The sequence below is a fragment of the Pelodiscus sinensis genome, chromosome 32 (genome assembly GCF_052426305.1).
Source record: "Pelodiscus sinensis isolate ZL-2025 chromosome 32, ASM5242630v1, whole genome shotgun sequence".
Taxonomy (NCBI): Eukaryota; Metazoa; Chordata; order Testudines; family Trionychidae; genus Pelodiscus; species Pelodiscus sinensis.
In genome coordinates this window covers 8,204,966-8,232,835 of record NC_143083.1, presented here as the reverse complement: position 1 = coordinate 8,232,835, position 27,870 = coordinate 8,204,966, and the positions used below count along the sequence as shown (strand labels likewise).

General features: G+C 42.8%; 1 protein-coding gene across 1 annotated transcript in view; it reads left to right on the top strand.

Moving 5' to 3' along the window:
* KDM4B (lysine demethylase 4B) overlaps positions 1–27,870 on the top strand; it is a 193,820-nt gene that overhangs the window by 30,047 nt on the left and 135,903 nt on the right. Inside the window, exons 2-5 of the mRNA XM_075903063.2 lie at positions 4,368–4,530; positions 10,742–10,917; positions 12,904–13,018; positions 18,147–18,340. Of these exons, the coding sequence (XP_075759178.1) occupies positions 4,390–4,530; positions 10,742–10,917; positions 12,904–13,018; positions 18,147–18,340 (626 nt within the window). The 5' untranslated portion in view covers positions 4,368–4,389. The remainder of the gene's footprint in view (positions 1–4,367; positions 4,531–10,741; positions 10,918–12,903; positions 13,019–18,146; positions 18,341–27,870) is intronic.

The following is a 27,870-nucleotide window of genomic DNA, read 5'->3' as shown; positions in this document are numbered from 1 at the left end:
AGGGGGGTGCGGGGGGGGGGGAGGAAGGAAGGAAGGTAAGTGTCTGTGAATTGATGATATTAGAGGTGGGGAGAGTGGGATGTTTGAGAGCTAATGGTATTAGAGGTGATAATGGTATTAGAGGTGATAATTGGGGAAGCTATCTTGGTAATGGGTAAGATAGTTTGAGTGTTCATTCATTCCTTCTCGGAGAGTGTCGAATTTTAACATGAATGACAGTTCAGAGGATTCCCTTTCAAGTGCAGATGTAAAAGGTCTTTGTAGCAGAATGCAGGTGAAGTCAAGTCATTGAGAGTGTCCTTTCTGGTTAAAATGGCAAGAAACTGTTTTTTCTTTGTGATCTTGTCTATCTGTTTTGTGGGCATTAATCCTTTGGCGAAGTGTCTGAGATGTTTGTCCAATGTACATAGCAGACGGACACTTTCGGCACATGATAGCATAAATTATATTTCTGGATGCGCAGGAATATGTGTTCTTGATCTTATAACTCACTTGGTTAGGTCCAATAATGGTATCAGCAGAATGAATATGTGGACAAAGCTGGCAACGGGGTTTGTTGCAAGGGAAGGTACCAGGGTTGGTATTAGTGTGGTATGTCCTGTGGTTGTTGGTAAGAATCATCAAGATGTTAGCATCCCCCAGCTATCTCCGAGACACTACTGACTTCCTAAGGAAAGTACAAAACATCGATAACCTCCCCAATAACACCATCCTTGCCACCGTGGATGTAGAAGCTCTATATACCAACATCCCACATGAAGACGGATTACAAGCAATTATCCCAGAGGACACTACTGCCAACCTGATAGCAGACCTATGTAACTTTGTTCTCACCCACAATTATTTCCAATTTGGGAACAACTTATACCTCCAGATCAGCGGCACAGCCATGGGTACACGCATGGCCCCACAGTATGCTAACATCTTTATGGCTGACCTAGAACAACGTTTCCTCAACTCCCGTCCCCTTTCACCCCTTCTCTACCTACGGTACATCGATGACATCTTTATGATCTGGACGCATGGCCAAGAAACACTGGAGATATTCCACAGAGATTTCAACAACCTACACCCCACCATCAACCTCAGCCTGGACCATTCTACACGAGCGATCCAGTTCCTGGACACCACAGTACAAATCAACAATGGAAAATTAGACACCACTCTCTACAGAAAACCCACCGACTCATACAGTTACCTACATGCTTCCAGCTCCCATCCAGAACACACCACACGATCCATCGTCTATAGCCAAGCCCTTCGATACAACCGCATCTGCTCTAATCCCACTGACAGAGACCAGAAGCTTCAGGATCTCTACCAAGCATTTATAAACAACAACTACCCACCCGGAGAAATAAAAAAACAAATTGAAAGAGCCAGACGAATACCTAGAAACCATCTACTTCAAGACAGACCCAAGAAAACCAGCAATAGAACACCACTTGTCATCACCTACAACCCCCAACTTAAACCTGTCCAACACGTTATCAATAAACTACAGCCTATACTGGAACAGGATACCATACTCCAAGAGGCTCTGGGAGACAGACCCATAGTCTCCTATAGACAACCACCTAACCTCAAGATGATTCTTACCAACAACCACAGGACATACCACACTAATACCAACCCTGGTACCTTCCCTTGCAACAAACCCCGTTGCCAGCTTTGTCCACATATTCATTCTGCTGATACCATTATTGGACCTAACCAAGTGAGTTATAAGATCAAGAACACATATTCCGGCGCATCCAGAAATATAATCTATGCTATCATGTGCCGAAAGTGTCCGTCTGCTATGTACATTGGACAAACGTCTCAGACACTTCGCCAAAGGATTAATGCCCACAAAACAGATAGACAAGATCACAAAGAAAAAACAGTTTCTTGCCATTTTAACCAGAAAGGACACTCTCAATGACTTGACTTCACCTGCATTCTGCTACAAAGACCTTTTACATCTGCACTTGAAAGGGAATCCTCTGAACTGTCATTCATGTTAAAATTCGACACTCTCCGAGAAGGAATGAATGAACACTCAAACTATCTTACCCATTACCAAGATAGCTTCCCCAATTATCACCTCTAATACCATTATCACCTCTAATACCATTAGCTCTCAAATTAGTTCTAGTTTGGAAAAAAGAAGATTAAGGGGGGACATGATAGCGGTTTTCAAATATCTAAAAGGGTGTCACAAGGAGGAAGGAGAAAATTTGTTCCTCTTGGTTTCTGAGGACAGGACAAGGAGTAATGGGCTTAAAGTGCAGCAGGGGAGGTTTAGATTGGACATTAGGAAAAAATTCCTAACTGTCAGGGTGGTCAAATATTGGAATAAATTGCCAAGGGAGGTGGTGGAATCTCCCTCTCTAGAGATATTTAAGAACAGGTTAGATAGACACCTGTCAGGGATGGTGTAGACGGAGCTTGATCCTGCCTTGAGGGCGGGGGGCTGGACTCGATGACCTCTCGAGGTCCCTTGCAGTCCTATTATTCTATGATTCTATCCCACTCTCCCCACCTCTAATATCATCAATTCACAGACACTTACCTTCCTTCCTTCCCCCCCCCCCGCACCCCCTTCCTGTTCTGAAATGTGATTTGTCCTTTTCATATGTGTTCATTTTTTTTTTAATTGTATCCTTTGGTATATATGGTTGTGACTACTTTCTTCCACTATTTGATCTGAGGAAGTGGGTCTGGCCCACGAAAGCTCATCATCTAATAAACCATCTTGTTAGTCTTTAAAGTGCTACATTGTCCTGCATTTTGCTTCAGCTACCCCAGACTAACACGGCTACATTTCTATCACTATTCTCTGAGATCTGATATTGTCACAGCCAAAGTCCTTTACTGCCCTCTAGTGATATTCAGTGGCTATTGTGAACGCACAGGTATCACTTAAAATCTCAGAGGGGTAGCTGTGTTTGTCAGTAACTTTAAAAATGAGTAGTCCTGTGGCACATTAGAGACTAACAGAAATATTTAAAGTGAGTCTTTCCATAGGAGTTTGCAGTAAGTTGTTTTTGCCATTCCTGTAACATTCTAAATTGAATACTTAAATTTACTTTGAGGAGTTTAATATGGTTCAGGATAAAAAAATTTACTGTAAATTTGAAGTAAGTTATACAGTTGCTATTTGAGCTGATAGAGATTCTAAAAATGACTCTGAAGTTTCGTTGTCTCCATACACGCTGCAGATTTAATCAAATCATAATGCAAGGTTCAAATACTAAATAGCTTCTATTATAACCTTGAGAAACTAGTACTCAAACAAACCTAAAAACTGTCTCCCCTCTCCCATTCCATCTAATGCATGAGTTGCTGTCACTGAAACAAAGGAAAAGCATGCTGCCACAATTTTAAATGACCGCTTACTTTCATATACATAGGGATTAGAGAGAGTGGGAATTGGTGGAAAAGCTTAGCTGTTGTCATTCATGTTCGTTCAAGGCCAGCCACTTGCACATAATGAATGGAGGAAACTGAAGGTTATAGATAAGCATTCAGGTATAATTGTGTCTTGACCTAGACACAGAGGTGGTACAAGTTGTACCATCCCCTACCTCTGTGTGGACAGTTATACTGGTGTAAATGTACTTGTTCTGGTATAGCTGATTTCCCATATCAGGAAGCACGGACCCACAGAAAAAAATCAACCATAGGGGGGGACATAATGACCAGCAGGTTGTTTAGCTGGAATCTATCCATAGTCTTCACATTTCACATCTCTACTTGGGTGGAATTCAGAGCCAAATGATTTAAAATTGGTGCACACAATATTTTAAAATTCTGCATATTTGAATTGTCAAAAGAACACAATATAATCACACCCATTTGAATCATTTTGATAATTTATTTAAAAATATCTGGTGACATGCATAGATGACTGTGGCTGGGTTCTGATCTGAGAGACCTTTTTTTTTTTTTTTTTTTTTTTTGGGGGGGGGGCAAGCTGGAGGTAAATGAAATAAATTGATGCTATCTGGTCAACAGATTAGCAAGGAGTCAAACAGAACTATGAGAGAGGTCCCCTGCATTTTTATCACTAGATGTCAGGGGAGAGCTCATTCAGACCTTGTTTGCAATAGAAATTTTGTTTACAGTTGTGGCAATTAGTGTACATGGGCACGGTGTATAAAAAGAGTGCTAAAATTATTTCTGGTTTTAATAAAAAGTCCCTATTTTGTTACCAGCAGGGCTCTGAAATGTTTGATCTGTGGGGAAAATGGAAAAATTTGCATATATTTTATCTTGAGATTTGTGAAAGAGACTGTGAGGAAAGGAATGAGTCCCCCCCCCCTTTTTAATTCACTTTCTCTCTTTCTGACACTTTCCCACCCCTTTGCCTTTTCATTTTTCAGGTGCTGAAAACTCACTGGAACCATGGGGTCTGAAAACCCAAGTCCACAGAACCCTGGCTGTAAGATCATGACCTTCCGTCCCACCCTAGAGGAGTTTCGGGACTTTGGGAAATATGTTGCCTACATTGAATCGCAGGGAGCACATAGGGCAGGGCTTGCCAAGGTGAGTTGGATCTTGACATATCTGATTCATTTTAGAGAAGTTTAAAAAAAATTGCTAGGTGGAAAGCTCAGTATTATGCTAGGGATGTTAAGTAATGGTTAATCAGCTAATCAAGTAGTTGATGGAATTTCCATCGACTGCTTGATTAGTCAATAAAGGAGCTATCGCCGCTGTAGCTCTGCATTTTAAATGTAGTAAGAGCTGCTGGGCATTTACTACATTTAAAGTGCAGAGCTGCAGTAGGGTTAGCTCCCAGGGGCAGCACAAGCTGGGACTGAAGAGTCTCGGCTTGCGCTGACTCCTGGACTGATGTAGCTTTGCCCCACACCTCAGAGATGATGCTGGGGGAACTGGCTTTTAAGCTGGTTCCCTCCAGCACCGGCTTCTGCTTTCCCCCCTCCCATTGCTGCCTCTGATACAGAGACAGCGAGTGGCGAGACGTGAGTAGTCACTCAACTAATTACTTACTACATTGGACTTGTGAACAGTTGTATTGTATACAATAACTTAGTTGGAAAGTATCGGGAATCATAGAATACTAGGACTGGAAGGGACACCTCGAGAGGTCGCTTCCCATTCTGTATGTGTGAAACTGATTGTTCCTTCCTAAGTGGAGCACTTTGCATTTGTCCTTATTAAACTTCATCCTGTTTACCTCAGACCATTTCTCCAATTTGTCCAGATCATTTTGAATTATGACCCTATCCTTCAGAGTAGTCACAACCCCTCCCAGCTTGGTGTGGTATCTGCAAACTTAATAAGCGTACTTTCTATGCCAATATCTAAATCGTTGATGAAGATATTGAACAGAGACAGTCCCAAAACAGAACTCTGTGGAACCTCACTTATTATATCTTTCCAGCAGGATTGAGAACCATTAATAACTACTCTCTGAGTATGGTTATCCAGGTAGTTATGCACCCACCTTATAGTAGCCCCATCTAAGTTGTATTTGCCTAGTTTATTGATAAGAATATCATGCGAGACCGTATCAAATGCCTTACTGAAGTCTAAGTATACCACATCCACCGCTTCTCCCTTATCCACAAGACTCGTTATCCTATCAAAGAAAGCTATCAGATTGGTTTGACATGATTTTGGCTTTGGTGAGGCCGCATCTGGAGTATTGTGTCCAGTTCTGGGCCTCCCACTACAAAAAGGATGTGGACGCATTGGAGAGGGTCCAGCAGAGGGCAACCAAAATGATTAGGGGGCTGGAGCATATGACTTATGAAGAGAGGCTGAGGGAGTTGGGTCTGTTTAGTCTGCAGAAGCGAAGAGTGAGGGGGGATTTGATAGCAGTCTTCAACTTCCTGAAGGGAGGTTCCAAAGAGGATGGAGAGAGGCTGTTCTCAGTAGTGACAGATGGCAGAACAAGGAGCAATGGTCTCAATTTGTGGTGGGAGAGGTCCAGGTTGGATATTAGGAAAAACTATTTCACTAGGAGGGTAGTGAAGCACTGGAATGGGTTCCCTAGGGAAGTAGTGGAGTCTCCATCCCTAGAGGTGTTTAAGTCTTGGCTTGACAAAGCCCTGGCCGGGTTGATTTAGTTGGAATTGGTCCTGCCTAGAGCAGGGGGCTGGACTTCTGAGGTCTTTTCCAGTTCTGTGATTCTAGGATTTGTTCTTTACAAATCCATGCTGGCTGTTCCTTATCACCTTATTATCTTTCAAGTATTTGCAGATTTCCTTAATTACTTGATCCATTATCTTTCCTGGCACAGAAGTTAAACTGACTGGTCTGTAGTTTCCTGGGTTGTTTTTATTTCCCTTTTTATAGATGGGCACTAAATTTGCCCTTTTCCAATCTTCTGGAATCTCTCCTGTCTTCCATGATTTTCCAAAGATGATAGTTAAAGGCTCAGATACTTCTTCTATTAGCTCCTTGATTATTCTAGGACACATATCATCAGGCATCTAACTTCTCTAGGTGATTTTTAACTTATTATTTTTTTATTTTATCTTCTAAACCTACCCCCTTCCCACTAGCATTCACTATGTTAGGTATTCCTTCATCAGACTTCTTGGTGAAGACCAGAACAAATAAGTCATTAAGCATATCTGCCATTTCCAAGTTTCCTGTTACTGTTTCTTCCTCCTCACTGAGCAATGACCCTACCCTGTCCTTGGTCTTCCTCTTGCTTCTAATATATTTATAGAATGTCTTCTTGTTTCCCTTTATGCCTGTAGCTAGTTTGCCTTTCTAATCTTGCCCCTGCATTCCTGTATTGTTTGCCTATATTCATCCTTTGTCATTTGTCCTAGTTTCCACTTTTTATATGACTCCTTTTTTATTTTTAGATCATGCAAGATCTCCTGGTTGATCCATGGTGGCCTTTTGCCATATTTTCTTTCTTTCCTACGCAGCGGAATAGCGTGCTTTTGGGCCCTTAATAATGTCCTTTTGAAAAACTGTCAACTCTCTTCAGTTTTTTTTCCCATCGGTCTTGCTTCACATGGGACCTTACCTACCAGCTTTCTGAGCTTACCAAAATTTGCCTTCCTGAAATCCATTGTCTAATTTGCCATTCTTCCTTCTATCATACCTTAGAATCATGAACTCTATGATTTCATGATCACTTTCACCCAAGCTGTCTTCCGCTTTCAGATTCTCAACCGGTTCCTCCCTATTTGTTAAAATCAAATCTAGAACAGCGTTCTCCCCTAGTAGCTTTTTCAACCTTCTGAAATAGAAAGTTGTCTTCAATGCAGTCCAGGAACTCATTGGATAGTGTGTGCTTTTATTTAATAGTTTGCTTTTATTTAGTGTTGCTCTTACTTTGAATGTTACCAAAATTGTTTACATGTATGGTGCGTGGTTAATCCAGGCAAAAATTGCAGCCAATGTATTCCTGGCTATAGTTTTTATGTTTGGAAATTAGGACATTTTTGTTGATGAGGCGGCATAATGACCCAGCCATTGGCATTATTCCCTATTCTTCAAACGTGACAGGTGACATTTCATTTCTGTCTGGAGAACTAGACACTGACTTGTGTTAATGTAATGTCTCAAAGATTCCTATCTAACAGCATGTACCCCTTAGTACTGAAGCAGCATGACCAATAGTTAGAATGTATGCTGAGAGTCTTTGAGTTTTGTATCTGGTTTTGCTGTGGACATGATCTACCTGAAGTGAGCTATGCCGAAAGGAGTTAAGGCCCAACCCTGAAAGAGAATTCTGCACCTCATTTTGTTTGGCAGCTTTGAAAATCATATCTGTAATTTCTTTGAGCCGGTTTGCCCATCTGTAAAAATTGTCACAAAACCTCCTTGATCGGAGTGGGGGGAGGTGGGGAGGCGGGTTAGTGGGTTCATTGTGAAGTGCTTTGATATTTGGAAAGTGCTATTTTGGTGTAAATTATTGCTGCACTTCCCCTAGAACATATTACTGCCCTTTTAAAAAGTGTTCCTAGTTCTGCGTAGTTCACAGATATTGCTCTTTTTCTTCCCTGTTTGCTGATGTCGAGCTGGAAGGCATGCATGAGCTACAACACTGGAAATTCAGTGAGAAAAGGTTTACTTACTCTGTCGTGCTTTTAAAATTCTTTTTAAAAGCTTAAATTTTAAAAACTTGTATAACATTTAGTGTTAATTCTTGCAGTAAATTTATTAAATAAACATGGCTGTTGATTAGTCAGAGAAATAGATGTCCCTTGTTTTTCATTTAGGAGGAGAAAAACTGGGGTAAATTTTGTGAAAGACACTTATTTGATTATAAAGTAGTCCTTTGTAGTTTTAAAAAAAAAATCCATTCCAATTTTTGTTTAACATCCTGTTGTAAGAGTGGAAAACAAAATGAAACTGGGCCATTTTGAGAGCTGTTCATATCTGATTTCCAAGTTTAAATACTATAAACATAAATGTGAGAGGAAAGTCAGGGCAAGTTAAGTAGGAAGAATCCTTTTGTGACCATATTTTGTTACATCACAGATAGACTAATTTGCCCTAACAAGGTAGATACACACTTGGCATTTAATGGAACAAACTAGAACGCACATGTAGAAAAGGAAAACTGTTAGGCATGAGAGAATAGCTCCTTGTTAAAACATAGGTCAATTACTGCTTTTATTACAATTGCAAAATGGAGCCTGGTATTGATAAAAAGCTCTTCATGAAGTGGTTCCTTGCCCACTCAAGCGTACTAATGATTTAATTCTCTCTGAGTCTTCTGAAGTGGATTATTGTAACTAGTCTAAAAGCTGTTGGTGAATTTCAAATCTCAGAAGGAAGTAGCTTTTCATACTATGCCCTCAGCTTGCAGAACGGTGGTTTTCTTTTTTTTTTTTTTTTTTGCCTTGACCACTTTATCCAGGCAGGGCTTTCTGCTTACTCTGGAGAATCCATTGCCATGAAAATCAAACCTATCCTTCCATATCTATCAATTATAATTAATCTCTTTCTTTGTTTAAATTCATTTGTTCTATTCTTCAAGGTTGAAGTACGATTTCTCATTGTCCTTCAACATGACTCTTCCATACACAAGGGAACCTCCTCAGCATTTAGGCCTAGATTTATTCTATTTTAAACTGACACTTTCACCTTCACTGCTCTGCAGCTTCTTTTCACACCTTCATCATTTGCCTGAAAGAGCCAAGAAACAATGGGATAGCTACTCTTAAAAGGAGAGCCAATGCTTGTATCTTCAGTGGCTCATCTCTAAAGCGAGCACTCTGTCCATCATGTTTGTAGTCTTGTCTTGTCCCTTACCCTCCCTGACCAGTGTGGACACACTTTTTTATTTATTTATTTATTTATTTTTTTTAAAGACCTGTGCTGTACAACACCACAAACCATCTACGTCTCCAGGGCCGTCCATAGGATTTATGGGGCCCTACACAGTACTATTAAACCGGTGCTCCTATGCCTAACAGCAGCCTGAGTGAGGGAGGGTTTTTTAGAGAGATGATTATATATTCATTACCACTGGAATGGCTGTTGCACAGGTTCAGTGTCTGTTAATAGGTCTGGCAGGCTTTTTTACTTTTAAGTTAACTAGATCCTCCCCTGAGGAAGCAGAGCTGCAGAACAGGAATATGAAGAGGCGGGTGGATTGACATTAAGACCCAGTGGTGCCCCAATTTTTGGTTGCCCTACGCAGCTGCCTATTCTGCATGTGGGTAAGGGTAGTTCTGTTAATCTCTTAAGGTGGCTTTTGTACATTTCAAAAGCAGAGAGTGCAGGGCCAGCAGAGGACTGCTTGAGTCCCCCGCTGGCCCCGTGATCCCCGGGGCACTTCTGCCTTTGAAATGTAGCAAGAGCTGGCAGGCCTCTTGCTATGTTTCAAAGGCAGAGGTGCCCTTATCAACTAATTGAATAGTCAATGCATATTGCATCGACTATTCGATTAGTTGATTAATCTAAATTTAACATACTTAGTTTCATGTATGGAGAGTTTGAGGGCTTCTGGAAAGCTAAGAAGTTTTTAATAATCTCTAGACTTTATCATGACAATCTTAGTTGGATTTGCACTGTTGTCCTGAAATCATTCCATAAAGCAAATTAAAAATGGAATGGTACTGCAGATATCCAGTGAAAAGAAGTTCTGTCGTATGGTGCTGTTCTAACTCCTAGTGAAGGCAATGGGAGTCTTGAGTTGGATTGGTTCCTATGCTGAAGTATTCCACAACATATTTCTAACTGGGAAAATTACTTGTCATTTTATCAGGTTTTTAGCTCCGATTTTCATTTTAGAAATTGAAATTAGAGTTCTTGTATGGAACTTACAAACTTCTAACCAGAAAAGAAGCAAACTGTTAACAGAGCTATACCAAACAGTTTCCTGCAAGGAGAGGATACTGTTTAAAAATCTCTAAAAGGCTCTGTACTGGGGCACCGTGGGTACTGTCTTGCAATAGGGCTGATAGTGGATTTCTAAAACACCTTCCAGGAAAGGAAGTAAACTATTTTGGTGTCCAGTGGATTTTGTATAAACTGACTCAAAAGTATTTCTCATTATTGATCTTCCTCTGGTGCAGCTCCATCAGACCAACTGATGTAATAGACAAGCTGCCAGCATTTTAACCAACATCACTTTGCCCTGATCTGAGCAGGGTTAGATGACATGATAGTTAAAATTCATGTGGTTGGTCTATAGTAGCTAGAGGACTGCAGCAGTGTAAAATATGCCTACGCTAGTGTTTGTCTTACAGAAATTAAGTGTCTGTATTAAGTGCATAGATGTAACTTTTGGTTTTTCTTCCTCCTCTTCCAGGTGATTCCTCCCAAGGAATGGAAGCCCCGAAAAACTTATGACGACATTGATGACATGGTCATCCCAGCACCTATCCAGCAGGTGGTGACTGGACAGTCGGGGTTGTTCACCCAGTATAATATACAGAAGAAACCCATGACGGTGGGAGAATACCGGCGTCTCGCCAACAGTGAGAAGTATGTAATTTTGAGTGACAATTTGCTTTTGTATTATGAATTGGGAGGGGAAAATGGAAAGCCTTTTTTTTTTTTTTTTTTTAACCAACTGGAAAGGAATTGCAACCAAACTTTAAATTGGAAACATTCTGACGGGAACAGCTTGTACTTGTAATGTTTGAAATTCATGATCACAGGAGATGAGAAGGTTGTGCAGGGACACCCTTGTATGTGGTGCAGAACTGGTGTAGGAAGGCCCTGTTTGATGGCTGTCTTCAGTGGCTATTTTTCTCATGGAGAAAATGGTTATGGATGGGACCCTGCCAATTTCACACTTATGAAATATGCATCATGGACTGTGAAATTTGGTCTTGTGTACTTTTTCCCTATACCAGACAGATTTCATGGGGGAGATCAGTGTTCCCTGTGTGGGCTGGCCTTTGCCCCACTGAGCCTTCCCCAAATATTCCTCCATGCCCTCTGCAGGAATATAAAGGGGGGGGGGGTTGGGAGCTACATGCCACAGTTTGGGGACTGGTGTTCTGTATCTTCCAGGAGTATTGTAAGGGTTAATTCACTGATGTTTACAATGTGCTTTGAGATCAGCAGATAGAAGCTGCTATAAAAATGCATACTAATATTATAAAAAAGGAATTAGACCAAAGGCGATTAAGGGAAAACCTATAAACCAGTTGCAGTAAGTCAGTTGAAGTCAGCAGAACAGTGCAACTACCTAGGTTTTCTGATGTAGGTTCCTCTCAGGCTGCCAAGTAGCTCAAGTATGGAAAACTGTAACTATGCTTACTTAACATCTCAGTGTCTTTGGAACCCAGTATCTGCTCTGGTTGTTAGGCAAGTCTAGTCTGATGTACTGTTTTAAAGGTTCTAGAAACTCTTTTCTGTGCTCTGGTTACAAGATGGCATAGCAGTTTGCTCTGGGACTGATTATATCATTACTGTACCTAGCCTCTCCACTACCAACTGATGTGGAGAGTCTGCTGCCCGAACCATAACTTTCAGCTATTGTTATGCTAACCACTTGGGCTGGCCATTCCACTTATGCCTTTCACAAAGCTGAGCAGTTTATTCCTTTATATCAGGGATGGGGAACTTCAGGCCCAGGGCCTGGATCCGGCTCCCAAGGCTCCCGGTTTCCCCCCACCATTGGGGAGCCCATGCTGGTGCTCCAGCCCCTCCCCCCAGCTGCCCCACCATGGGGCCGGAGCGCACACAATTTACTAGCGTGGGCTCCCCTAGGCTCTGGTGTAGGAGAGGAATGTGGGGAGTGTCTTTCTCCTTCTTGGTCAGGGACCACGTTAGTAAGGTTTTGTTTTGGTTTGGTTTTTTTACCTCTCACTTGTGTGCTGCCCCCAACTGATTTTCTGTGGGTCAGTGGCCCTTAGGGTTGCAAGATGGTTGAAACAAAAATACCGACCCCTCCCCCCCCCCCCAAAAAAAACACCAGGAAAAAATTCTGTTGGGGGGGGGGGGGGGGTAGCAGGGGAGACCAAAGTTGTCGAGCCAAAAAAAAAAGAACTACAAGGACTTATTAAGCGAAGAAAAAAAACAAAAACCCAGCATGTCCCCTTTAAGAGTGAGTGCAGGGATAGGAACAGGGGAGCAGTTGAGCATTTTGCGTCAGCAGCCTTGGGGAACCAGGTAAGCATGGGGGCTGGGGGGTTTTGGGGGCCGGAGGGGTTCGGGGTGGGGGGAGGCTGAGCGCTGAGTGTTTGTAGGGTTGCCAGGTGCCTGGCATTTTTGCCTGCTGGCTGGGGAAAAATTCAGAGAATACCGGACATCTCAGGTGGCCAGTATGCCCTGAATTTTTTTACCGGACAGGAGGCGAAAATACCGGACTATCCAGGTGAATACCGGACACCTGGCGACCCTAGCTGCCCTCAGCCCAAAAAAGTTCCTCACCTCTGCTTTACATAGAGTCCCTTGCACATATGCTTCTAAGGTCTGTGACTTTCTCCTAATCTCTTAACTCTTCCTTTTGCTGATCAGGTACTGTACTCCGCGCCACCAAGATTTTGAAGACCTGGAACGCAAATACTGGAAGAATCTGACGTTCGTCTCACCAATTTATGGGGCAGATATCAGTGGCTCACTATATGATGCAGTAAGTGTTATATACATATTTTTCAGTTGCTTGTTAAATAGACCAAATATTAGTTATACAGAGCCTTGCATCTAGAATTGCAATGCACTTTACAAACAGATAATTAGGTGCCACCAAGCCTGTGTGAGAGCATGTATTTAGCTTCCCTAAAAATCAGAAAAAATGCCCAATCAAAGATCACATGCCTCTGGCAGAAATGGAATGGAGCTCTGTTCTCCTGATTCATCCACAACACCATTAAAGAAAATGGCCATCCAGTTAGAATGGAATGTCCAACCAGAAGGACAGTACACAAATATAGGAAAAGCAAGCTTGCCTTCCACCGTGTGTGCGTGTGCGTGTGCGTTCCTGTGGAAGAGCTCTTGCCAAAGAGTGAAATAGATTTCTGCTGAAGTGCTGTGGCAATCTGGGAAGACAACACTTCAGGCCATGTGCTCATAATAAAAAATTATCTTCGCTAACTGTAAACATAACCTTTGAATTGAAAATAACACTCATTTTTGGGGAGACAAAGTAACAGAATATACACTGAGAAACATTAGGATATTAGGATATTCTGTTTTGTTTAAAGGCAACTACTTTAGAATCTAAGTACTTTTGTAAATAAACAGATGCTACATTATCTTAAGTATATAGCATGATTTGACCAGTGAAGAGTCTTTTCTAAATTATTTTTACACATATCAACTGTTTTTAACCTACCTAAACTTCATTCAATCTGCCTTAATTAAAAAAGTTAATTTTTTTCTTTAAATACAAATTTACATTTACATATTAAACTATTTTAAAATAACTTCTAAAACAGACACATCTACAAAATATTTGTTATTAAATATGTATTTTATATAGTGGGGTGGGATTTTCAAAAGAATTCAGTGTTGGTGGAAATCATCCGTGGAAGTTGAGTAAATCAGTGCTGAAAGCTTTTGAAAATCCCGTGCTGGATGTTTGTATATAAACCATTTTAGCTTCATGTATGAGTAGGTAATTGATTTGGATTTATTTTAGTTGGATAAAACTGTGCTGCACTCCTGGCTATATTGAGCTGAGATAAAGAGTGAACAAGTTTGAATGGCAAGTTTCAATGTGCAGCACAGAGTCCATAACCAGTTGGAATGACACGAGTTTATTCGGTACCTGCAATATCTTTTCAGAGGAGTGGATGCTTTTTTAAATTGGTCACGAACATACTAGGTTTTTTTTTGTTGTATGTTCACTGGGAAAAGTGACTATATAGTGGATGAGAATTTCTAAAAATCAGAACAAGGTACTCTTTGAAGAGAGGAAATATATAATAGTCCACTCATTCTGATTTTCTTTTGAGTAGAAAGCTGCATCTCTGGGGGTGTTGACTGATTGTAATATTTAGACAGTTAAAATGAGACCACACTGTCAAACATGCAGTGCTTCTGTATACACAACAGAGCAAACACTGGGAACAAACATTGTATGCTAGAGCTTCTTGACTGTATAAAGAAAAATAACACTTTTTTTACCCCCCCCCCCCCCACTTATCCGACTTAGAATAAATACACATTGAGGCCTTCCACAGCAGTGGTTAGTCAAAATGTTCATTGACTTAAGTACATTAATACTTGTATCTCTTGCATACCTGTGGCTTGTAGCAGTGATGATAACTTGGACGAAATAGAAATCTGGTTCTTAAAAAGAATTGGTTTTTGCTCTAGTATTTGAACCTTATAGGTGGGGGTTATTCACTTCAAATAAACCGATAATATGTATTTGGATTACTAGACATTTAAATGTAGGCACATACTCTTGGTAACTGGCTTTGTTTAAAATATTGGGGTGCTCAAATATGTAGTTATTTAACAGCTGCTGTGACCCTTCCTTCCCTGTTTTTTTATTGGGATCTTTTCTGTGGCACTCATCAGGTTGATGTGAAAAATGATATCCAAGGATAATTACCTTAACGTATACTGTGTTTCCGTGTATTGCAAAGTGCATTTGAATTGGTCCTTGGCATAACAGTAGAGAAGCTTTAACATGATTGTGAAAAAGGGTTAATTTAACATTTAGCTATTTAAACCGTGTTGGGTTAAATTGTTTTTCAAAAGCATAAGTGTGGATACAACTGGAATCTCTATTAAGGTGCCACAAGCAATCTGAAGTAGTTATTTCAAGAACAATTTTGAATACATATGGCCATGCTGAGGGGAAAAAAGGTTACTGGTAGCTTCCTTTTGGAAATTCTACACTCAACAGGTCAATCTTTTCCTCTGCTAGCTTGTGCTCATTTGTGGTTTTACCAATCTTTACTGAGATGGAGAAAGTCAACTATCAGGAACTGTTAAACTTTACTTTTCCCTCTATTAATTGTCTTAAAATCTTGAAAATAGCAAAATTCCTTTTCCCAATTTTGTGTTTCTAACCTCTCTCTGCCAGCATTTGAAGTGGGGCACAGTAGTGAACTTTGGCTTTCATGTGTTATCATCGATTAAGTCTGAGGGGTAGCCATGTTAATCTGTATCTGCAAAAACAATGAGAAATTCTGTGGCATCTTAGGTCATGTGTACACTAGGAAATTATTTCAAAATAATAACTCCTGAAATACAGGCAGTCCCCGGGTTACGTACAAGATAGGGACTGTAGGTTTGTTCTTAAGTTGAATCTGTATGTAAGTCGGAACTGGCGTCCAGATTCAGCCGCTGCTGAAACTGTCCAGCGGCTGACTACAGGAAGCCCGAGGCAGAGTTGCTCTGCCCCAGGCTTCCTGGAATCAGCCTCTGATCAGTTTCAACAGGCTGAATCTGGACGCCAGTTCTGAATTACATACAGATTCAACTTAAGAACCCCAGGCGTCCCCAAGTCAGCTGCTGCTGAAACTGATCAGCAGCTGATTCCAGGAAGCCCAGGGCAGAGCAACTCTGCCTCGGGCTTCCTGTAGTCAGCGCTGGTCAGTTTCAGCAGCGGCTCACTTGGGGACACCTGGGGCAGAGCAGCTGGGGTGCTGCTGGGTTGCTCCAGTAGCGCCACTCCTTGGCGCTACTGGACCAATCCACCAGCACCCCAGCTGCTCTGCCCCAGGTGTCCTGATTCAGCCGCTGCTGAAACTGACCAGCAGCGGCTGAATCAGGACATCTGGGGCAGAGCAGCTGGGGTGCTGCCGGGTTGGTCCAGTAGCGCCCAGAGTGGCGCTGCGGGACCAACCAGCAGCGCCCCAGCTGCTCTACCACAGGCGTCCCCCTGGTCTGCTGGAGACCAGCAGACCAGGGAGACGGGGAGCAAAGCAAAGCGGAGCACGCTGGCAGTGGGACAGCCGCGGCGCGTCTGGGCTGTCCGCTGCCTGCGTGCTCCGTGGCTTTGCTCCGCTTTGCTCCCCGTCTCCCTGGTCTGTTGGTCTCCAGCAGACCAGGGAGACCGGGAGCAAAGCCGCGGAACACGCTGGCAGCGGGACAGCCCAGCGGGGCAGCTTTGCTCCCCGTCTCCCTGGTCTGTTGGTCACCAGCAGACCAGGGACACGGGGAGCAAAGCCATGGAACACGCCGGTAGCGGGACAGCTGCGGCATATCTGGGCTGTCCTGCTGCCCGCGTGCTCCCCGGCTTTGCTCCCCGTTTCCCTGGTCTGGGGAGACGTGGAGCAAAGCCGCGGAGCACGCGGGCAGCAGGCAGCCCAGATACGCCGCGGCTGTCCCGCTGCCGGTGTTCTCAGAGGCTTTGCTTCCCGTCTCCCTGGTCTGCTGGTCTCCAGCAGACCAGGGAGACAGGCAGCAAACCCCATTCGTAACTGCGGATCCGACATAAGTCGGGTCCGCGTAACTCGGGGACTGCCTGTAATATCAAAATAGCTTGTCCACACTACCGGGAAGCCTCAAAATTAGTCCAAGGCAGGCTCTATTAATGTGGAAGTGCTACCAGGATCTAGAGCCCCATGAAGCACTCGGGAGTAATTAGTTTGAATTACTCTGGGGAGTAGTTATTTTGAAATAGGCAGCGGAGCGTCCACACTACCACTATTTTGAAATAACTATTTCGGAATTAGTGTTGTTCCTCATGGAAAGCAGGAGTCATTATTTTGAAATAACCATTCCCTCATTTCGAAATAACGGGCTTGGTAGTGTGGACACTCCACTTGTTTTAGTGTAGACCAGGGCTTACAGACTAACAGATTTATTAGGGCATAAACTTCATTATCAAGGCATATTAAGAGGATGCCCTAATATAATCTGTTAGTTTCTAAGGTGCCACAGTACTCCTCTTTTTTTCATTAAGGGCACTTTTGAAAACATTGTATCTAACAGTCTGTTCCCTGAAGGACTGTTGCTGCTTTAGAGCCATCTACTGGTATAAGCACTTTATAGTCCAGTGCACTTGAGCAAATGTCCCCACTTCCCTTGCAAGTTATTTGGAGAGCACGTAAATGTACTTTACTTTTATTCAATTTTATTTTTCTGAATGAGTCAGTTTCCCAGTGATGGATCCCCCCCCCTCCCCCCCCGAACAAAAGTGCCTGTTCTGAAGATAGCGTTTAATTAGAAGCTACGTTATCTTGAAGCGTTACCACAAAAGAAGAAAAATCTTTCTTTAGTGTCTGGTGAATGTTACTTAAAAAATATATTGGAAATGATTGGAGCTTAAAGGGATTGCGTTAGTCCAGACACAGAAGCCTGTCTGGAAAACACAAGACTCTAAAATAAATGTATATCCAAATATTAGGCTTTAAACAGAGGTCAAATTTTGAGTGTGAACATAATTCCTTTTAACCTTTTTCTGTATCTTGTAGCTCTTATAATCACAGGTGGGGGTGGGGAGAGGAGGTGTAGGGCATAAACTGAACTACCTAAAGCTTTTGGATTTTAAAAAAGATGAATCCAGTTTATGTGAATAAGTAGCCTCTGACACATTAACAAGGATAAAAAGGTCTTTCACGGGCATGCAATAATTTCTCTTTGGGCTCAGGAAGTTAGCCCTCTTTTCTTGATGATGTACAGTATTGTACATTTAAGGAAAGAATGAAAACATATTTGTACTATAATTTACCTGACTTCAGTGAAATTAGGAGACAGGATACTGGAGCAGATCAAGAATTATTCGTCTGTTCTGCTAAGGTAGCTCCTGATGTGTTTCTGCTTTGACTGTGCTGAATGGAACTCTCTTGTCCTTTTAGGATGTAGAAGAATGGAATATTGGGAATCTGAACACCCTGTTGGACATGGTGGAGCATGAGTGTGGGATTATCATAGAAGGTGTGAACACTCCCTATCTTTATTTTGGCATGTGGAAAACAACATTTGCATGGCATACTGAGGACATGGATCTCTACAGCATCAACTACCTGCATTTTGGGGAGCCGAAATCCTGGTAAGTGGGCAGAATGTTGAGAGAAATAGTTATGAACCCTTGTCTCTATTTGGACACTACCCTAATCTCATGTTCTACTTGTATTTAAGGTATTCTGTATTATCTCATTATACAATCTTGATAGGAATTTCAGTGAATATATTGGGTCATAAAGTTGACCTCACTGTCTGTTAGCACCCCTTACACTTCAGGTTATACTGACACAAACAACTTGCTTCTTCCATTGAACAAACTTTTTTCTTTTTTTCCCTTCTTTTTGCCTTCTCTTCACCTCCCCCCACAACTACTTTTTTAGAAACTGGACCTTTAATAACATCATTCATCTGAAGAAGTGGGTTATGCACACGAAAGCTCATGATACCATCGACATGTTTTGTTAGTCTCTAAGGTGCTGCAAGACTATTTGTTGTTTAAGTTTTTTACTGAAAATCCAGTCTACATTGGCATTCATTTGTGGGCTATTCCAGCAGTGATTGCTCTCTCTCTCTCCTCCCACTCTATCTCCTACTTGCCATTTGAATACATTATCTTTATTTCACTTGTCTATCTTGCTGTCTCACTTGAAGTATAAGTCCTGGCCCTGACATTCTTGTTTTAAGTTGTCTATAAGAGAAAAGGACTCTTGAGAGGGGAAGGGGCTAAAAACAGAACTCTGTTTTAACAATTGAGGCTTTTTGGAGTTAATGCACAGATATGACACTTCGAGATACATAAGCAAACAGTGATGGTGAAACATGAGCAATGCGAAAGCACTTTGGTATTAAAACACTGCTGTCCTCTGTGGGGCAGAAATAATCTATTACCTTACACTTCCTCTATTCAGTATGTAAAATATTTCCAATCTCCCATGTCTTCTGTGGGGAGGGAATTAATTCTTCCTGGAAGATTCTTTTAACCAGCATGTTAACTAATTTTGGGGGGTGTTTATGCATTTCCTGGTTAGACCTCACATTCTATGGCAATGATCAATGAATAGGGATGCAATGAGGAAGTTAGGGGAGATGGAATTGAACAGGTGACAAAAAGCCTGTATACTTGGTTTCCGCCGGCCTCCTGCTGTTTAAAAGTATAACCAGAGAGACGTGGTGACCCAAAAGAGTGATTTGCAGGGGATCTTGATGTGACTAATAAATATTGACATTTGCATGCAAATTAACACTTAAATGTCACAGTACAGCTCTCATCACTGTGCCCTGGCACTGGCAGACAAAATCTTCACCTCTCAACAGTATGAGTCCCCAGTGATGCCACTTATCTCCAGGCTGATAGATCCTGTGGGTGTATGAGAGTTAGCAGGAGCAAGGAGCTTGTCATGAATAAATATGGTGTTCCTTTACAATGCAGAGACTGTGAGAAGGAGGGGCTGGACTGTGACACATTTAACTGTAGTCTTTGTGCAAATCTTTAACATCTTCCATTGGATGATGCAGTGTCTTTTTTCTGGCTCACCTGACTTGACAGGCAGAGGTGAGAGAACTTACAGCGCAGTTATGCTCTCTGTGATAAACTGGTGTGACCTGAGGAGAAGTGGATCTGTTGGCTCTGAATAAAAAGTGACAAACTTTCATTTTAGATCCCATCAATTTGTCCGTCTTTGGAATCAGTACATCTAAACTCATCTTTATTTGGTCTCTGGTCTCCACTAGGTGGTGCTAGAGTTGCATCAGAAACATTTACAATACTGTCCCTTAACCACATAGCCGTGAACATGAGCAAACATAAAACAGAACATTTTGGTCCTGGTAGTCTAAAATCACACTATATGTATGTTGTAGGGATGTAAAATCCTGGTTCCCTTACGTTTGGGGCTGTTGGCTGCCATTGCTAGCCCCCCTTTGCTTGAGGCTGCTGCATTTAGGGCTGCCAGCTGCTGGCTGCCCCTTGTGCAGTGGGGCCGGGAGCAGGCGCCAGCAGCCCCAAGCAGGAGGGGGCCAGCTTCTGTTCGCGTTCCCCCCCCCCCCCACACTTCCCCATGTACCTGGGGCATCTGGCTTCTGCTCCTGACCCCTGCGGGGCTGCTCCCGGGTACCAGTTAACTGGTACCTGGTAAGCATCACCCTTAAAGGGTGATGCATACCTGGTAACCAGTTTAATCATTTACATCCCTAATAGGTTATGCATACAATGTATCTCTAATGTAAACAGGGTTTGCATTGAGGACATGTAGTTTTAATGATACTCAGTTCTTTTTCCTTTTGTGTTTTGAGTTTTTCATTTTGTACTAGGGATGTAAAAATGTAAATGTGTACATGGTTAACAGATAAGGCTGGGCTCATCGGTTAATCTTCATGGTTAACCACAGGGGCCCCTCACACCTGCAACAGCACAGAGAGGATCAGAGGCAGCAGCGCTGGAAGGTGGGACGGGGGGAAGGTGGAAGCTGGCTTTTAAGTCAGCTCCCCATATGTACTGGCTCCCATGGAGCATCCCCCATGCTGCTGCCTCTGTATCAAACGGGAGCTGGTGCTCATGGGGAGGTACCTGCCCCCACCCTTCCACTGCATTTGATACAGGAGGAGGGGCAGTGCACAGAGAGCCAGCTTAAAAGCTCCCTGTGTAGTTTCAGCAGTTACCCGTTTACCTAAATAAATGCATTTTAACATCCATACTCTGTAACAAGAAGAGGACTGTTGCCTTCAGAAAACAAGAATGGATCCATTTTATCTCTGCGAGAATCATAGGTCCAGCAACAAAACTGTAGCTGCTGCTTTGTATACAAAGATCCTGAATTTAATGGATGAAGATTTAAGAATAGAGTAGCGAAAAGAAGCCATTTAAAGTGGCACCATGGGTATATGTGGCCTAACTTCAAATGTTGCTCTTCTACCGTGCATCTTTCCAGTTTCACAGTAGACTTAAAGTGAATATATTGGGTCATAAAATTGACCTCATTGTAAGTTAGCACCCTTTGCTCCTCAGAGTAGTGTAATACATAAGAAAGGCCATACTGGGTCATAGAATCATAGGACTGGAAGGGACCTCAAGAGGTCATCGAGTCCAGCCCCCCGCCCTCAAGGCAGGACCAAGCTCCGTCTACACCATCCCTGACAGATGTCTATCTAACCTGTTCTTAAATATCTCCAGAGAGGGAGATTCCACCACCTCCCTTGGATCAGACCTTGGGTCAGACCAAAGGTCCATCCAGCCCAGTACCCTGTCTGCCGACAGTGGCCAATGCCAGGTGTCCCAGAGGGAGTTAATCGAACAGGTATGATCAAGCGATCTCTCTACTGCCATCCATCTCCACCCTCTGACAAACAGAGGCTGGGGACCCCATTCCTTACCCATCCTGGCTAATAGCCATTTATGGACTTAACCTCCGTGAATGTATCTAGTTCTCTTTTAAACCCTGTTTTAGTTCTAGCCTTCACAGCCTCCTCAGGAAAGGAGTTCCACAGATTGAGAGTGCGCTGTGTGAAGAAGAACTTCCTTTTATTTGTTTGAAACCTGCTGCCCATTAATTTCATTTGGTGGCCCCTAGCTCTTATATTATGGGAACAAGTAAATAACTTTTCCTTATTCACTTTCTCCACACCACTCATGATTTTATAGACCTCTATCATATCCCTCCTTAGTCTCCTCTTTTCCAAGCTGAAAAGTCCCAGTCTCTTTAATTTCTCCTCATTATGGGACCCATTCCAAACCCCTAATCATTTTAGTTTCCCTTCTCTGAACCTTTTCTAATGCCAGTATATCTTTTTTGAGATGAGACCATATCTGTATGCAGTATTCCAGATGTGGGCGTACCATGGATTTATATAAGGGCAATAAGATATTCTCTGTCTTATTTTCTATCCCTTTTAAAATGATTCCTAACACCCTGTTTGCTTTTTTGACTGCCGCTGCACAATGCGTGGATGTCTTCAGAGAACTATCCACAATGACTCCAAGATCTCTTTCCTGATTAGTTGTAGCTAAATTAGCCCCCATCATATTATATGTATAGTTAGGGTTTATTTTTCCCAACGTGCATTACTTTACATTTATCCACATTAAATTTCATTTGCCCTTTTGTTGCCCAGTCACTTAATTTGGCAAGATCTTTTTGAAGTTCTTCACAGTCTGCTTTGGTCTTAACTACCTTGAGCAGTTTAGATTCGTCTGCAAACTTTGCCACCTCACTGCTTACCCCTTTTTCCAGATCATTTATGAACTTGTTGAATAGGATTGGTCCTAGGGCTGACCCTTGGAGAACTCTACTAGTTACCCCTCTCCATTCTGAAAATGTACCATTTATTCCTACCCTTTGTTTCCTGTCTTTTAACCAGTTCTCAGTCCATGAAAGGATCTTCCCTCTTATCCCATGACAACTTAATTTACGTAAGAGACTTTGTCAAAGGCTTTCTGGAAATCTAAGTACACTATATCTACTGGATCCCCCTTGTCAACATGTTTGTTGACCCCTTCAAAGAACTCTAATAGATGATTTCCCTTTACAGAAATCATGTTGACTTTTGCCCAACAAATTATGTTCTATGTGTCTGACAATTTTATTCTTTACTATTGCTTCAACTAATTTGCCCGGTACTGATGTTAGACTTACCGGTCTGTAATTGCTGGGATCACCTCTAGAGCCCTTTTTAAATATTGGCGTTATATTAGCTATCTTCCAGTTGTTGGGTACAGAAGCTGATTTAAAGGATAGGTTACAAACCACAGTCAATAGTTCTGCAATTTCACATTTGATTTCTTTCAGAACTCTTGGGTGAATGCCATCCGGTCCCGGTGACTTGTTACTGTTAAGTTTATCAATTAATTCCAAAATCTCCTCTAATGACACTTCAGTCTGTGACAAGTCCTCAGATTTGTCACCTACAACGGACAGGTCAGGTTTGGGAATCTGAAGCAAAGAATTCATTTAGTTTCTCCGCAATGACTGTATCATCTTTATAAGTGACGAGGAGTCCTGTGGCACCTTATAGACTAACTGAAGTGTAGGAGCATAAGCTTTCGTGGGCAAAGACCCACTTCGTCAGATGCATGTAGTGGAAATTTCCAGAGGCAGGAATAAATATGCAGGCCAGGATCAGGCTGGAGATGATGAGGTGATCCAATCAAGGAGGATGAGGCCCACTTCTAGCAGCTGATCTGGAGGTGTGAATTCCAAGAGAATAGAAGCTGCTTTTGTAGTTAGCAAGCCATTCACAGTCTTTGTTTAATCCAGAGTTGATTGTGTCAAACTTAAAGATGAACTGTAGCTCAGCAGTTTCTCTTTGAAGTCTGGTCCTGAAGTTTTTTTGCTGCAGGATGGCTACTTTTAGATCTGCAATTGTGTGTCCAGGAAGATTGAAGTGTTCCCCTACAGGTTTTTGTATGTTGCCATTCCTAATATCAGATTTGTGTCCATTGATTCTTTTACGTAGGGACTGTCCTGTTTGGCCGATGTATATAGCAGTGGGGCATTGTTGGCACATGATGGCATATATTACGTTGGTGGATGTGCAGGAGAATGTACCAGTGACAGTATGGCTGATCTGGTTAGGTCCTGTGATGGTGTTGCTGGTGTATATATGTGGGCAGAGTTGGCACCGAGGTTTGTTGCAAGGATTGGTTCCTGAGTTCGAGTTATTATGGTGCGGTGTGTAGTTGCTGGTGAGAATATGCTTCAGGTTGGCGGGTTGTCTATGGGCAAGGACCGGCCTACCTCCCAAGGCCTGTGAGAGCGAGGGATCATTGTCCAGGATGGGCTGAAGATCGCTAATGATGCGTTGGAGAGGTTTTAGCTGGGGACTATAGGTGATGGCCAGTGGTGTTCTGTTGGTTTCTTTCTTGGGCTTGTCCCGTAGCAGGAGGCTTCTGGGTACACGTCTGGCTCTGTCAATCTGTCTCCTCACTTCCTCGTGTGGGTATCGCAGTTTACAGAATGCTTGTTGAAGGTCTTGTAGGTGTAGGTCTCTGTAGAATGCTCCAACCCCTCAGACAGAGACCTACACCTACAAGACCTTCAACAAGCATTCTGTAAACTGCGATACCCACACGAGGAAGTGAGGAGACAGATTGACAGAGCCAGACGTGTACCCAGAAGCCTCCTGCTACGGGACAAGCCCAAGAAAGAAACCAACAGAACACCACTGGCCATCACCTATAGTCCCCAGCTAAAACCTCTCCAACGCATCATTAGCGATCTTCAGCCCATCCTGGACAATGATCCCTCGCTCTCACAGGCCTTGGGAGGTAGGCCGGTCCTTGCCCACAGACAACCCGCCAACCTGAAGCATATTCTCACCAGCAACTACACACCGCACCATAATAACTCGAACTCAGGAACCAATCCTTGCAACAAACCTCGGTGCCAACTCTGCCCACATATATACACCAGCAACACCATCACAGGACCTAACCAGATCAGCCATACTGTCACTGGTACATTCTCCTGCACATCCACCAACGTAATATATGCCATCATGTGCCAACAATGCCCCACTGCTATATACATCGGCCAAACAGGACAGTCCCTACGTAAAAGAATCAATGGACACAAATCTGATATTAGGAATGGCAACATACAAAAACCTGTAGGGGAACACTTCAATCTTCCTGGACACACAATTGCAGATCTAAAAGTAGCCATCCTGCAGCAAAAAAACTTCAGGACCAGACTTCAAAGAGAAACTGCTGAGCTACAGTTCATCTTTAAGTTTGACACAATCAACTCTGGATTAAACAAAGACTGTGAATGGCTTGCTAACTACAAAAGCAGCTTCTATTCTCTTGGAATTCACACCTCCAGATCAGCTGCTAGAAGTGGGCCTCATCCTCCTTGATTGGATCACCTCATCATCTCCAGCCTGATCCTGGCCTGCATATTTATTCCTGCCTCTGGAAATTTCCACTACATGCATCTGACGAAGTGGGTCTTTGCCCACGAAAGCTTATGCTCCTACACTTCAGTTAGTCTATAAGGTGCCACAGGACTCCTCGTCGCTTTTGCAGATTCAGACTAACACGGCTACCCCTCTGATCTTTATAAGTGCGTCTTACAAATAATCAGCAGTAATTCTTAGAAAAAGGACAGCAAGATCTCCCTGTAATGCTGTTGTGGCTTCCCGTAAGACCAGTTTTGCATTAAACAATGGGATTTCCCACAAGCTAGCCCCTGTATCTGTGGGAGGAATGGGCTGGTAGTTAGAGATGACTGCGTGTCCTACACAGATCTCTGAAGGAGGCAAAATGGAGAGAACTGAAAGCTCAACCTGTGTTGTAAAGCCAACAGCTGTCAAAGTGCTTAGAGGGTTTCACCTGCTTTTGTTTCTCTCATCTTGCTTAGGAGGTTGGTGGGGAACCAAGAGCAAAGCTGCAAAAACTGAATCCCAGTTCCTAGTGGAGAAGTAGAGAGGAATCACAATTGTTGGAGAGAACAAGTGTTGCCCATTAGTTCATGAGTTGAGGAGGAGAAATGATAAAACCTGCGTTTAAAGGGACTTAGGAGGTGTGTGTGTTTATCTTTTGGTTTTGCCCATTAAAATCACAGGAGGAGAGTACTCTGCACCTGGTGGAAAGCTGAATGTGCCATTTTTGGAGACAGAGGAAGGATTAGATTTTAGAGCAACATAGGAGCCATTCAGTAACTGGGCAGATTTTGTATTTTAACCGGTTTCAAACAGCAAATGTGAAAAATAAGGATGTTGAGGTCAGGCCATGGGTTGGGCAAAACATTTTTCTTTTGGGCTGAGCTTGTTATATAGATGACAGTCTCTAACACGAAGGTAGATGTGTTGTGACAAGATGCCATTGCTGGTTTGGCAAGACTTCTGCTGTTCCCTTAAGCACAAGTCTAGAGTACGCCACTCACTCAAGTCTTTTCCTCCTTGCTCTTAACCCTGACAACTCCAGATAATGATTTCTGAAGCTCTTCTATGAAAGCACATTGTCTGCTAAGGAGCATGGAGTCTGCAAATTGCTCTGAACAGGCCTAAGAACTTGCTACAAAGACCTTTTACATCTGCACTTGAAAGGGAATCCTCTGAACTGTCATTCATGTTAAAATTCGACACTTTCCAACAAGGACTTAACAAACATTTGAACTATCTCACCCATTACCAAGACAGTTTCCCCAATTATCACCTCTAATACCATTAACTCACAAACATCCCACTCTCCCTACCTCTAATAATATCAATTCACAGACACTTACCTTCCTTCCTTCCCACCCCCCCGCATCCCCCTCCTGTTCTGCAATGTGATTTGTCCTTTTCATATTTGTTCATTTTTTTTTAATTGTATCCTTTGGTATATATGGTTGTGACTACTTTCTTCCACTATTTGATCTGAGGAAGTGGGTCTGGCCCACGAAAGCTCATCATCTAATAAACCATCTTGTTAGTCTTTAAAGTGCTACATTGTCCTGCATTTTGCTAAGAACTTTCAGGCATGCTCTTCCAGCTGTGGTTGCAGTGCTCTTGTAAGCCAGTGAGCGGAGCTCCTGAACTTCACAGCAGAAATTCCTGCACAGCAGGCTGGCCTTGGTCGGAGATGGCTGTAATGACGGTTCTGTTCCTCTGGCCACACCTCCGTGGACATTTCCCAGCTTCTTTCATCCTTTTTATAGACTGTTTGACCCTGGCAGTGATCATTTTAGAGACATCTCGGGGAATAGCAGAAGTGCAGAAAACTACAAACCCTCCATCAGTTTGGGGCTGTGCTCTGCAATAATCGAGGGAGGGCTATTGGTAGGATGTTAACTAGAGATATTGTGATGCTGTAAGGAATGATCCTTTCTATAGTGGTGGTCTTTCACCTCCTAGACGTAGTCAGTGAAATAAACAAACACCCTCCACATGTAAATATAAATATTTTTCATTTTACTACTCATCATTTATTTAGGTTTCTTTAGCTTACTCTAGAATGAGGCTGTCAGGACTCGAGTGCATAATCCTGTTTTGCAATGGAGGCTGCCTTCTCCTCCTTCTGGAGGGAAGAGGTCAGAAATCAGGACGCATGAGGTTGATTCCCAGACTCTGGCTCTGGTAGGTTCTGCTGGAATTCTCCCCCTCCATGTTTTTCTTTTCCATGGATTTGGAAAAGGGATGAAGCCGTTAGTCTCAGTAGAGAGGGTGAGGAAAGTTTGGGTTGTGGGAAGCCACCTCAGGACTCGCTTCAGTGAGGATAAAGTGAAGAAGGTAAAGCTCTCGCTGGAGAGAGAGGTAGGCAATATCATATGGGGGGAGGGGGAGATTTTTGTGGATGAGTCTGAGGGGAGCGTGCACAAAAGAAGTTATAGTGAAATGGCCTCTCCATTCCTGTCCCCAAGGATTCTGGGGTAAGTCAGCCTCCCACAAAGCATGGATTGTATATGTTGGTATGGGGGTTACAATGAATGTTTGCAAGTCAAGTGGATGAAGATGATTTCTTACTACTCTGTGTACAAGCTGTTTGGTAGTACTGCTGCTTGTTTTGTTTGTGTGTCTAGCCTGTGTTTGGGAGTGGGTGACAGGATGGATCGCTTGATGATTACCTGTTCTGTTCATTCCTTCTGGGGCATTGGCCACTTCCAGAAAAAAGGACACTGGGATAGATGGACCTTTAGTCTA